General features: G+C 53.0%; 2 protein-coding genes and 1 long non-coding RNA gene across 3 annotated transcripts in view; all 3 read right to left on the reverse strand.

Moving 5' to 3' along the window:
• Nucleotides 1-428, reverse strand: part of SP8 (Sp8 transcription factor) — a 3090-nt gene extending 2662 nt beyond the window's left edge. Inside the window, 2 exon segments of the mRNA XM_021387776.1 lie at nt 1-5; nt 8-428. The exon segment at nt 1-5 is cut by the window's left edge and continues 2662 nt beyond it. Of these exon segments, the coding sequence (XP_021243451.1) occupies nt 1-5; nt 8-205 (203 nt within the window). The 5' untranslated portion in view covers nt 206-428.
• Nucleotides 276-1946, reverse strand: LOC110393069. The gene is made up of 2 exons (XM_021385494.1): nt 1120-1946; nt 276-374 (listed from the first exon to the last, which is right to left on the reverse strand). Exons 1-2 carry the CDS (start codon nt 1639-1641, stop codon nt 276-278), a joined length of 621 nt encoding a protein of 206 aa, XP_021241169.1. The 5' UTR covers nt 1642-1946.
• Nucleotides 4777-10363, reverse strand: part of LOC110394539 — a 5753-nt gene continuing 166 nt past the window's right edge. Inside the window, exons 2-3 of the long non-coding RNA XR_002435705.1 lie at nt 8899-10000; nt 4777-8305 (exon numbers count right to left, since the gene is read on the reverse strand). This is a non-coding gene — a long non-coding RNA (uncharacterized LOC110394539). The remainder of the gene's footprint in view (nt 8306-8898; nt 10001-10363) is intronic.

The following is a 10363-nucleotide window of genomic DNA, read 5'->3' on the forward strand; positions in this document are numbered from 1 at the left end:
CCGCCGAGGAGCCGTTCCGCGCCGCGCCCGCCACGCCGAAGCCCGGGAGGCCGGAGCCCACGGCTCCGCAGCTGCCGGCCGAGGCCGAAGAGGAGGAGGAGCGTTTCCAGGGGTGGAAGCCTTTGCCGAAGGAGGACGCGCTGTCCGAGAGGGCGGACGGCGAGGGACTGGGGCTGCCGATCTTGTTGCAGGTCGCGGCGAGCATGGCCAGCGGCGTGGAGCCAACCCGCGGTTCCTCCTGCGGGCACAGAGGGGACGGGGGCGTCCCGCCGGCGTCAGGCACCGAGCTGCACCGCCACCGCCATCCGCCCGCCCGCCGCCCCGGCCCGGCCCCGGGTCCCGCGGATCCGCTGCGGGTCCTTCTGCCCCGGGAGCTCGGGGGAAAAAGAGAGGGAAAAGTTGCTTCTGGTGCCGCAGCTTTGATACAGCTTAAAAGCTGCTACCAGCCCGACGGCTGCTGCGTTCGTGCCGTTCCCTTCCCCGGAACCTGGCGCTTCCCGGTCCTCGGGGCAGATCGGGGGGTTCGTAAGTAGTGAAGCGCCGGGTTATCAAATAAATACATTTAAAAAAAAATAAAATTGAAAAGGCTTCCTTAAAGAGCCTCACGTACCGACCATAACTAAATATATACATAAATTTAATGTCTGCACATCTGTACGTATACACAAGTTCAACATACCTGCTGGACACGGCGGGCTGTGTTATTTTAAAGGGAAATAAAAAGCCGCACTCGGTTGCAAATTAGAAACTGCGCCCGACAGCAGCGGCGGTGCTGAGGTTTCCCTTCCAACAGCCACATGTGCAGAGAAAGGCCGCGGTGCGGGCACAGCGCGCAGCCCGGGCGCTGGGGGCTGTTCCTACAAATGCCTTTAAACCTTTTCCTGCGCTGCAAAGTGACTCTGCCCCTTTTCCCCCTCTCGCTCTTTCTTTTCTCCGAAACTCACTTGTACTTAAGTTTAAAAAAAAAAAAAAAGAATGAAAGGGGAAAAAAAAAAAAAAAAAAAGGCTCAAAAGAGGAGACTGATAGCCCCGGTCAAGACAGGGGTTATTTTAACCCCCTCCAATCGACAATAAAAAGAAACTAATTAAACCAGCAAGAGAAAAAATCCTTAGACTCACCCCTAGAAGTGAAGTTGCCATCACACAAAAGTGCCCTCCTCTCAGAGGATCTTTTTTATATTGATAAATCAGAGGCAGTGTTTTTTTAGAGGTGTGCAATACAATGCTCAGTTCCGCCCATTCCACCACAATTGTAGCTCCCTCGCCGGCTTTGAAGTGCCGCTGAGCCGCCGCCAGCCAATCCCCGGCCCCGCCGCGCCGCTCGCCGACGTGACTGCGTGAGGTCATCAGCGCCGTCGAGCACGGCCCGGCTCGGCTCGGCTCGGCTCTGTCCGGTTCGGCTCGGCGCGTCACGGCTCGGTTCGGTTCGGCCCGGCTCGGTCCGGTCTCGCGGCCGGAGCGGTTCGCCCCACGTGGGGCCCCGACGGAGTGGACACCGCCCCTCGCCCCGCAGCCCCGGGAAGGGCGGCCCTGCACCGTCCTCGCTCGGGCTGGTTGGTCCCCGCCGCCCCTTCCCAGCCCTTCGAGGTGTGCGCGGGGTTGCTTGGATCTTTTCGCAGCGGTGGCGGAGAGCGGGAGCATTGTTCCGCCGGTCCCCTCGCCCCGTCCTCACTCTCCCGTTCCCCCCGTCCCCAGCTCCGGGCCGGGCTCCCGGCGCCTCCCCGCAGCCGAGGCTGGTCCCGGCCCGGGTATTCCAGCAGCGAACCCCGCGGTGCGTACGCATCTCGGGGGCAGTTTTCCCATCCCCTCGAGCGGTTCCGAGGGGATATCGACTGTACATCATATCTATTGATCAGGGGGTACCGTACATTATCATACTTTGAAGCAAGAGCGAAGTAAATTAATGAACTGCTTTCTTTCTCTGAAGGCTGACGGTTACCATAAATGTCGCGTTTCTCTCTGACTGATTTTCGCCTGTTGAGAAGGCGTGACAGGGCCAGCCCAGGAGGAGGAAGGGGTGGGGGAAGGAGGGAACTCCGTTTAACAAATAAAAAAGAATTAACTTCATTGCTTTGGTCTCCTTCTATAATGATATTCATTTTACAGACCTAATGCACACTTGTTTAAATTTCGGGTTTAATTTAATCAATACTATCACCCGCAAAGAGGGGAAGAACATTTCCCGGAGATACTCCCTTGCATGAATGCTTATTAACTTTTTACCTCCGCTTCCTTTATCTGCTGGAGGTGGGGAGGAACTATTAAGACATAGATCAGAAAGCGTAAGAGCAAAACAAGCATCGCGAGCGCTACATTTTAGAGGCACAGAAAATCCCATTTTGCGGCGTGCCGGGTTCCGTATAGAGACCGACACGCGCCCCTTTCAGCCCCGGAGCGCGCAGGGACGGCGCTGCTGATGGATCTCTTGAGCAGAGCCGCTCCGGGTGGCTCTTCCCTTCGGCTCCGCATTCTGCCCGCACGCGGCCGGCTGGAGCGTGCCCTCACTCGGGGTCTTTCACGCTCGCTTTAAGGCTCGCCCCGGCTTTTTAATTTAGGATTGAAAGTTGTGGATTTTCAGCGCGCTTTTCCTTTAAAAGCGCCGCGCTGGGAATCGCGAAAAACTCGGTGTAAAAATAGTCGTGGGAGTTTGTGCGAGGGAGCTCAACACAGAGGGAGGAAAAAGGCTGAACTGAACAGAAATCACAGCAGTGCCGTCAATGGCATTCTCCTGCCGCTCCGAGTTTCACTGAAACTGGGAACGCGGCAGCTGCTGAACTTTGCGAGCGGTGAGCCGCTCCGCCACCTTCCCCCCGTGCATCCCTCGCTGCTGGGCACGGGATTTAAGAAGGCGTAGGGTTCGGTTTGTATTGCCTTATTGACCATCGCACTTAAGGGCGCGGTCCATCAGCTTTGCGAAGGAGGGGGGAGCCAACAAGAGGAGGTTTTCCCGAAATTAATTAAAACTTTTTTTTTTCTTCCGTTTGAAGTGTAATGTACGGGAGTAGATAAATGTTCGCGCTGTTTCTTGAAAACCTGTGGGATCCACTCTCAATAAAGCTACAATCTATTAGCATTCTGTATGCATCTGCAGCATAAATTTCATTTGAATTTCAAATTTAATAAACCAGGAGGTTTTTAATCATCCCTGGTTTTATTTGTTTGATATTAACATGCTTATTGACCGGGTCTGTTGACCAGTTTGATCATTACAGGACAGCAAAAAGTTAATTAAAACGACCACAGCTCCTTAATCATATCATCTGTCTCATCCGTGTCGCTCCCTTTATTACAGCCTATGATGGATAGTCTCCCAGATTAATTTCTCTGTTTCTTCGATTTGGACAACAGCTTTTGGGACCTAATTTACATCCCGGGAACAACTTGCCCAAGTCTACCGAACATCTTGCGCCTACAATATCCATTAGCAAGTACCGAACTTGAGCCGCGCCGGCAGCCTCCGCCAACCCTTCGGGGTTGGGCTGTGGGGGGGTTCCTCAGAGAAACCCCCGGCGCTCCGCTCGCAGGGAGATGGATGGAGCTTCTTCCATGGTCTTGTCCGCCCGCAGACAGCTTTGCGGGGTGGTGAGAGGTTTCTCTTTGGGGAAGGAGAGGTCTCGCTGCCTATTTGCAAAGGCAGAGCTGGAAGGATTGAAGTGCCCGCTGCCCACGCCGGATGGTGAATGTCACTAATAGGAGGCGGCACGGTGTGTCCTGCGCGTAGTTACGCTTGCACCGCCGGGTCGCCGCCGTCCGCCTCGGCCGGCGCACGGCTCCTGGCCCCGCTCCCGTGGGCTGCAGCGGGGAGCTCCTTCCCTGCGTTGCCCGGGCCGTGCTGCCCCCGGGATCCGGGCCCGGCGGTGCCCCTGCACCTGGCATTGTCACCTGCGGCATTCCCCGACCGAGGAGTGACAGAGAACCCCTGGCCGGGCTGGGATGGGGAATACCACGTCAGTGAAACCAAACATCCGGAGAGGAGCGTGAGGTGCCTAGCGGGCAGTAGTGGTGGTTAACGTCGTTATTAACCACCGCGCACACCGCTGCGGTTCACCTGGGACGTTCCCCACTGCCCGGCTGCGTCGTTTCATCGGACTGCAGCCGGCAAGCGGGCACCGGCACAAGCGGACCTTGCGTGTGCGCGGGTGCTGCGTTCGTTGCAGTGCGGGGTTCCGAAGTTAATTCTTCCATCGTTGAAAAAGTGTGTTCAGGTACTGCAACCCTCGCTGCAGCTCTGAGCAGCCTGGCTGCTTTTCGGGCTGGGGGCGAGGGGGGACGGGGCGCTTTGGGGGGGCATTCCGCAATGTCCTCTTCACTCGATAGGCGAAGGCTCTGTGCACAAGTGTGCGTGCCTGGGGAGGAATAAGCACCTTCACCCCCGCCTCTTTACACTGCCGCCGTGCTCCTCCATCCGCATCTCCCCCTTCCTCTCCCTTTTTGCCCCCACCCCTGTCCAACCCCCCCAATATTTTATCGCTCCCGTCAGTACCGGAGCAGCGGAAGGGACAGGGAGCACCGGGCGCTGCCACCCGTAGGCACTGCGCGCAGCCCCGCGCCCCGCTCCTGCCCCGAATAGATTTGTTTAAGGCGCGTTCTGCTTTTCTTGTTATCTATCACTTTCTCTCAGGCACCACTTACAGTTAAAAACTACTAAATTCTTCTCCTCGGTGGTATTGATTTCTTTTCATTCTGCTCCGTTAGGAGAGGAGGTAATGTTTCCAGATTACCCCGCGTCTCCTCCAGACGGTTGACAATTGCAATCGCAGTTTCGGGAAGATAAATGTTACTTTGGGAATTGTGTTTAATTACAAATAATCTGGGAGCCGCTCCGTGTCCGATGGTTTAACCACACATGTGCTCAAATCATTGGATGAGCAGCACAGACGGGTGGCGACGTACAGTGACCGTCCGAGAGATCGGAGAGCAGGGCGGGGGCTCCCACTGGGCTGCATGGAGCCGGCTCGTGCCCCGAAATACTGTTGCTTGTGTACAGGTGTATGTAACGATGGGTACATACGTGCGTTCCGGTGTGTGTGTGCTTGTACATATGTGGGTGTGCTTAGACACTTGCAAATACACGGTCTGCAAAAAAATCCGTCTGCAGATAACGCAGGAGAAAAGGAAAGCTTTCCGCGAACGTATGTATCTATTCATTTGTATATTCTACCAACTACCAACAGAAAAGCGACAGTCTGGAAAAAAAAATAATAAACCAAAGCCATTGCTGCCGTTTGCGAAGTGCGAGAAGCCCCGCGGCTCCGAGCGAGCCGTACCTGCGGGTGAGCAGCAACGTCTGTCCGCGGCGGTCGCGCACTGAGCGCGTATGGCAACCTCCTCTTGCGCGGAGCCTCCGCGATTTGACTCGAGAGACCCTAATATTGATATATTTACTGCTCCTCTTACAATGTACTCGCCACCTTTCCCTGTCGCAATTTGCCTATATGGCAGAGCAATTAGGTCGCCCTCCGCTCCCCCACACCGGCAGCTGATTAGCGGGCTGAGGGCGTGGGGGGTGGCAGGAGGGCAGCGGGAAGGGGACGAGGTGGCGAGCAGGTTATTCCCTTCACCTGACCTGGCTGTAGGAGCGAGATGAGCAGCACTGAACAGATGTCCCCATTTAAGCCATTCTTTTCCCACATGCCCGCTGGATGCTGCCACGGCGCAGGAAGCTTGCTGCAGACCTGGCCCATTCCCGGCCATTATGGCCAAGTTATTCTGGACCAGTGAGCACGAACAAAATGGGCTTCAGATCGCGTGCTTTAGAATAATTCGACTACGAGCCCCGGCAAAGCCCCCTCCCTCTATTTTTTTAAGTGTTGGGGGGGACAGGGACGCGTTTCGGCTCCGATCGCAGGAAAAGAACTTCTCAAAAGATCGTTAGCTCCTTCCTCCCCCGCTCTCTTCGGCAAATATGGTATAATTTACAGAGCAACTTAATAATCCGAGGGGCACCGCAAAAGCCCTTTGCGTTGTAAACCGCTTCTAATTACCTGCCAGAGCAATTAGCTGACTATCACGAAGAAATTAGATCGCTCAATGTAGCATAAATAATGCGAATAATTTTGTAAGGAGAATGGAAAGCGAGACCTGGTGTTTCTTTATAAGGAAATAACACCTCGTACTGTACGAACCCTACATGAACACATATTAATGTCTAGGCATGCACGGAAATGAATCCGAACATGAACCCTCTGGCTTAGATTCAGCACTTTCTTCATTTACATATGTGGGGTGAAAGTCGGCTTCCAGGCGTTTAGATACAGAGCTCTTCCAGATCACAGTAATTAACACATAGCGACTTCAATAGGAAAACCTGTTTTCCAGATGATTTTTACAATGCGGCTTTATGTCTCATTTGGCAGTTTAAATAGCTGGAGTTGTTTTCTGGCTGCATCTCCACTATCATCTGTTGAGCATATTTTGCCTAGAATACTGACCAAAACTTACAGGCAGATTTCTTTATAAAACAGATTACTGCGACGCTGCGTATGCATAGAGATTTCGGGAGTATTCTCTTCTCCTCCGGGTTAGTTTTTCGAGATAATACGGAAATGCCCTCAAAAATTATGCTATTTAAGAATTATATATAGATATCCTGCTGTATTTCACCTTTGCGCGATTCTCGCTAGTCGAATGTATTATTTCTAAAGGAAAACAATGTTTTCCAAATTCAAATTCAAAGGTAATAGACTCTGCAGAAATGCAGGTTAGTAAGCACTTGAGAACTCGGCTATTAAATCACGGTCTTTGCGGGGCATTTCTGCACGCTGCTGGATGTACAGCTGCGGAATTCGAGGAGGGGGCTGTGCCCACGAAAGGCGTGCAATGGAAGTGCCCATACAGCCGAGATCGGTTCGAAGGGACGGAGTTTGCTCGTGCTGGACGGGAAGGTGCCAGGTCGCAGCGAAGCTGAGCGCAGCCCAAACTGCGGCTCGGAGGCACTGTGGGATTCTGCATAACTCGTTAGGAGTACTCTGGGTTATGGATAAAAAAAACTAATTAGGCTGATCTTTGATAAATAGAAGCAGCAACACATACAATGATTCTTTTTCACGCATCTTCGAAGGAGGAAAAAAGTCATTGTGTGATCAAATCTGCCATAGCTTTTTAGTGCTTTCTTTTCTACTGTTTCTACGCTAGCAGAGCAGCTATGGAACCTGGAATGTCCCGTCCAACACCCCGTCCCCACGCTGTCTCTGCAGAAGTCGCAGCGGTAGCTGAATTCTGAGCTTCCCCGGGACTGAACGGGACTTCTCAGCTGCTCCGCAGCCCCCGCGTAGCTGACGGAATTGTACAGCATGTTTAACGATTCCTGCTCATCGGCTAATTAGAGACGGCTTTGAAGCTCCATTACCGGCAGCAAAATTATTGCGGTCAGTTTAGGCCAAATTCTGCAGTCCTTAATGGAGCGAAACTCCCATTGAAGTCAATAGGATAGAAGTCAATGGGCGTTGTGCTCTATTAAGGAACGGAGAATGTGTTCCTTTGTGAGTTCGAGATTAAAAATCGCTATCGATAAGAGGTCCGTTTAGGATGGTCACGCTCTGCGGGAGGGATCTGATGGGTGAGCTGAGAAGGGCCCGATCCCGCTGAGCCCCGGGACCCCCCGGCAGGATGGGTGCGGAGGACATCAGTCCTCGGGCAGAGCGGGACAAAAGGGCTTCAAGGGGGGTTCTCCAAAGAAACCTCCTGCTCCCGGGCACTAGGGCAAGAGGCTTTGGGTTCGTCCCGCGGCCACGGTGCCGGTCCTGGAGCGATGCCCCCTCACCCCCACGGGGTCGTTCCCGAGCCCGGCGCTGTGTACCAGCACACACGGGGACCGAGCCCTGCGGAGCCCACGTACACGGTCATCATTTGGATAGCAATACAGGGGCTGGGAAGTCTCGTTTCGAACTGTGACCACCCACTGCTATCAACGTGCTTTGACAGTCAAATTAGGAGCGGGTTTAAGTTGCTGCTTTTCACCGACTCTTGAACTCTGAAACGGCTTTTGATTGAGCATTATACAGTATTTCCTTATTATAGGCACGAAATAGCGCTGAAAACGCAAGAGGAAGAGCCCGTTTTACGGGACTGAAGAAAATGTTGAGGTTGTTTAAATAGCACTATAGCTCGATATTCTTCTTGGGAGGTGGGGGGCAGGGCAGAGGTGGGAGAGAGAAACACAGCGATCCTCCTTTCTTCTTTTCCTGACCTGGTGGAAAGCAGAAACCTTCAGGAAAACTTCACAGCCTTTTTCCCCGAGAGCGGAGGGGCACACACAGCTGATCCTCTAGGAAGCTGCACACAATTAAGACTCATTTTCTTTCTGCTGGAACAATTAATTGTACACATGAAAGGTCAGGCATGTGCTTTGCCTATGTTTATCAACCACAATAATGAGCCCCTTCTATTTTTGTCTCTTGCTGCATTATATTGTGATAAAATGCTACCGTAGTGCTGTCTCTTTCGGTAATTGTCTTCTAAGGTGATTCTGCAAAGCTGAGCAGTGCATTTCCATTTCCAAAACTCCAAATGGATGGGACAAGGGGTGTGAAGCCCCCAGTCCCTCCACACCTGCAGAATGGCACAGCAGAGGCACAGACTTTTGCCTGAAATCCCTGCCGGTGCCTTGGTCACTGTGGCTGAGCCAGGCAGGCCCAATCCTGCCCTGGCAGCCCTTTGTCCCTTGAGGTCTGTGTCACTTTGTGCAGGGCGGGATGGACCCCACCCCTATTCCCAGGGCTCTAGACGACCCGAGCACCTTCTCCCTATCATAAATCCAGTACCACCAAAGAGAAAGACTGTCAGCACCTCTCTCCCCATGGCAGGTTTTCCTCTCCATCACAGGAGATCTCTGCTCAAGAACAAACCATGAGTTCAGCCGAGTCCTGGACACATTTTAACCAGAGGACACACATTTACCTCGTCAGCTCCACAGTGCAGAGTGAGTAAGTTCAGTGGACTACACATCATCCCTTTGGAACAGAAGTCTGGTGTTCAATATTTTCATCAACAGGTTTACTCCTTTCCTTGTTACACAGAGAATAGGCAAGTTACCACAAGGGCTATGCTTGGTGGGAACACAGCTAGTATTGGTAAATAACTTTGTTCTCATCCTGTTTGCTACTCTGCATGCAGCTTTCTGGGATATTTTCCAGTGCGTGATATTCTCCCTAACCAAAATCTGCTCACTGCTGACAGTTTTAGTGGATGTGTTTTTCACTAATTTATCCTTGCCAAACAGAAACATCTCTACGTTCCTTAGACACATGAGCTGAAGGAGCAGAATGACTCTATTGGGACTTAGAAGGAAATTTCAGGAGCTTTGCACTGAGCAGGAGAAGATCCTTATTTCTTTTGTGAAACTGTGTAATATGTTGTAAATGAGTCCATTACATTTGTTTTAAGTCATGTTGGCCTGAGATGCTTAGAACATATATCAGAGGAATTTACCTCCACTAAGCCCCCAAACATGGGGCTGTTTCTTTGTCTTTGGATAGAAATCGCTGAATCTGCAGTTTCCTGGAACATCCATCCATACAGTGCTCTCTTGCACCTGGCAGCTGTGAGCAGACCAGTGCTGTTCAAACCAGCAGGAAGCTCCAAATGATGTCAGCTGGCCTTTGGATCCAGCGTTTCTACCATGACTAAGTGGAAAAAAACAATGTTGGTCCAGAAGTGGAGGGGAAGAGGGCTCTGGTGGACCAAGGGCGCGATGTGGCCCTTGGGAACAGTCTGGTAGCTGACTCCACACCAAACACACCAGCTGACACTGAGATCTCTCAGACCTGGAGCACTTCTGCCTGCATGACGAGAGGCCAATGCTACTGCTCAAGGTGTGTTTCAGTAATTGTCCAACAACTGCTCTGCACAGGAACCACGGGATGAAAGGCCGAAGTGACCCTTGCTTGGCTGGCAGTAAAACTTGTTACTGCTCTGACAGGCCGCTCACTGTTGTGCTGGTGGAATGCTGTTCTTCAGTCACAGAGCAAAGGCTCATCCTGAGTTTACTGGAGTCGCGTGTCTTAGAGAAGAAAAATGTGATGAATAAGTGCTGGCCTTTTCCACAGTGGGACAGAGTTCTCCAAGCACCCTGATACCTGCCAGCTTCCCATCCGAGGCAGGCAGCCTGCCTGTGCCCCCTGCCCGGGCTCACACCCACCTGCGCACAGAGTTGGCACATCCAGTCCCTTCACAACACCTACACGCAGGGGGAACATCGGCACAACCCCGCGCTCTGCCCCACAGAGCTCACTCACGCACCCTCACTTCCCGAACCCCAGCCGCGACCCTCCCTCTCAATCACCTCCGCCCCCCGCGCTGACAGCCGGGCAGGGCGCTGCACAAAAGGTCGAGCAGCTCGGCGCGGCGCGGCCCACCCCGCCCG

Source organism: Numida meleagris, chromosome 2 (genome assembly GCF_002078875.1).
Source record: "Numida meleagris isolate 19003 breed g44 Domestic line chromosome 2, NumMel1.0, whole genome shotgun sequence".
Lineage (NCBI taxonomy): Eukaryota > Metazoa > Chordata > Aves > Galliformes > Numididae > Numida > Numida meleagris.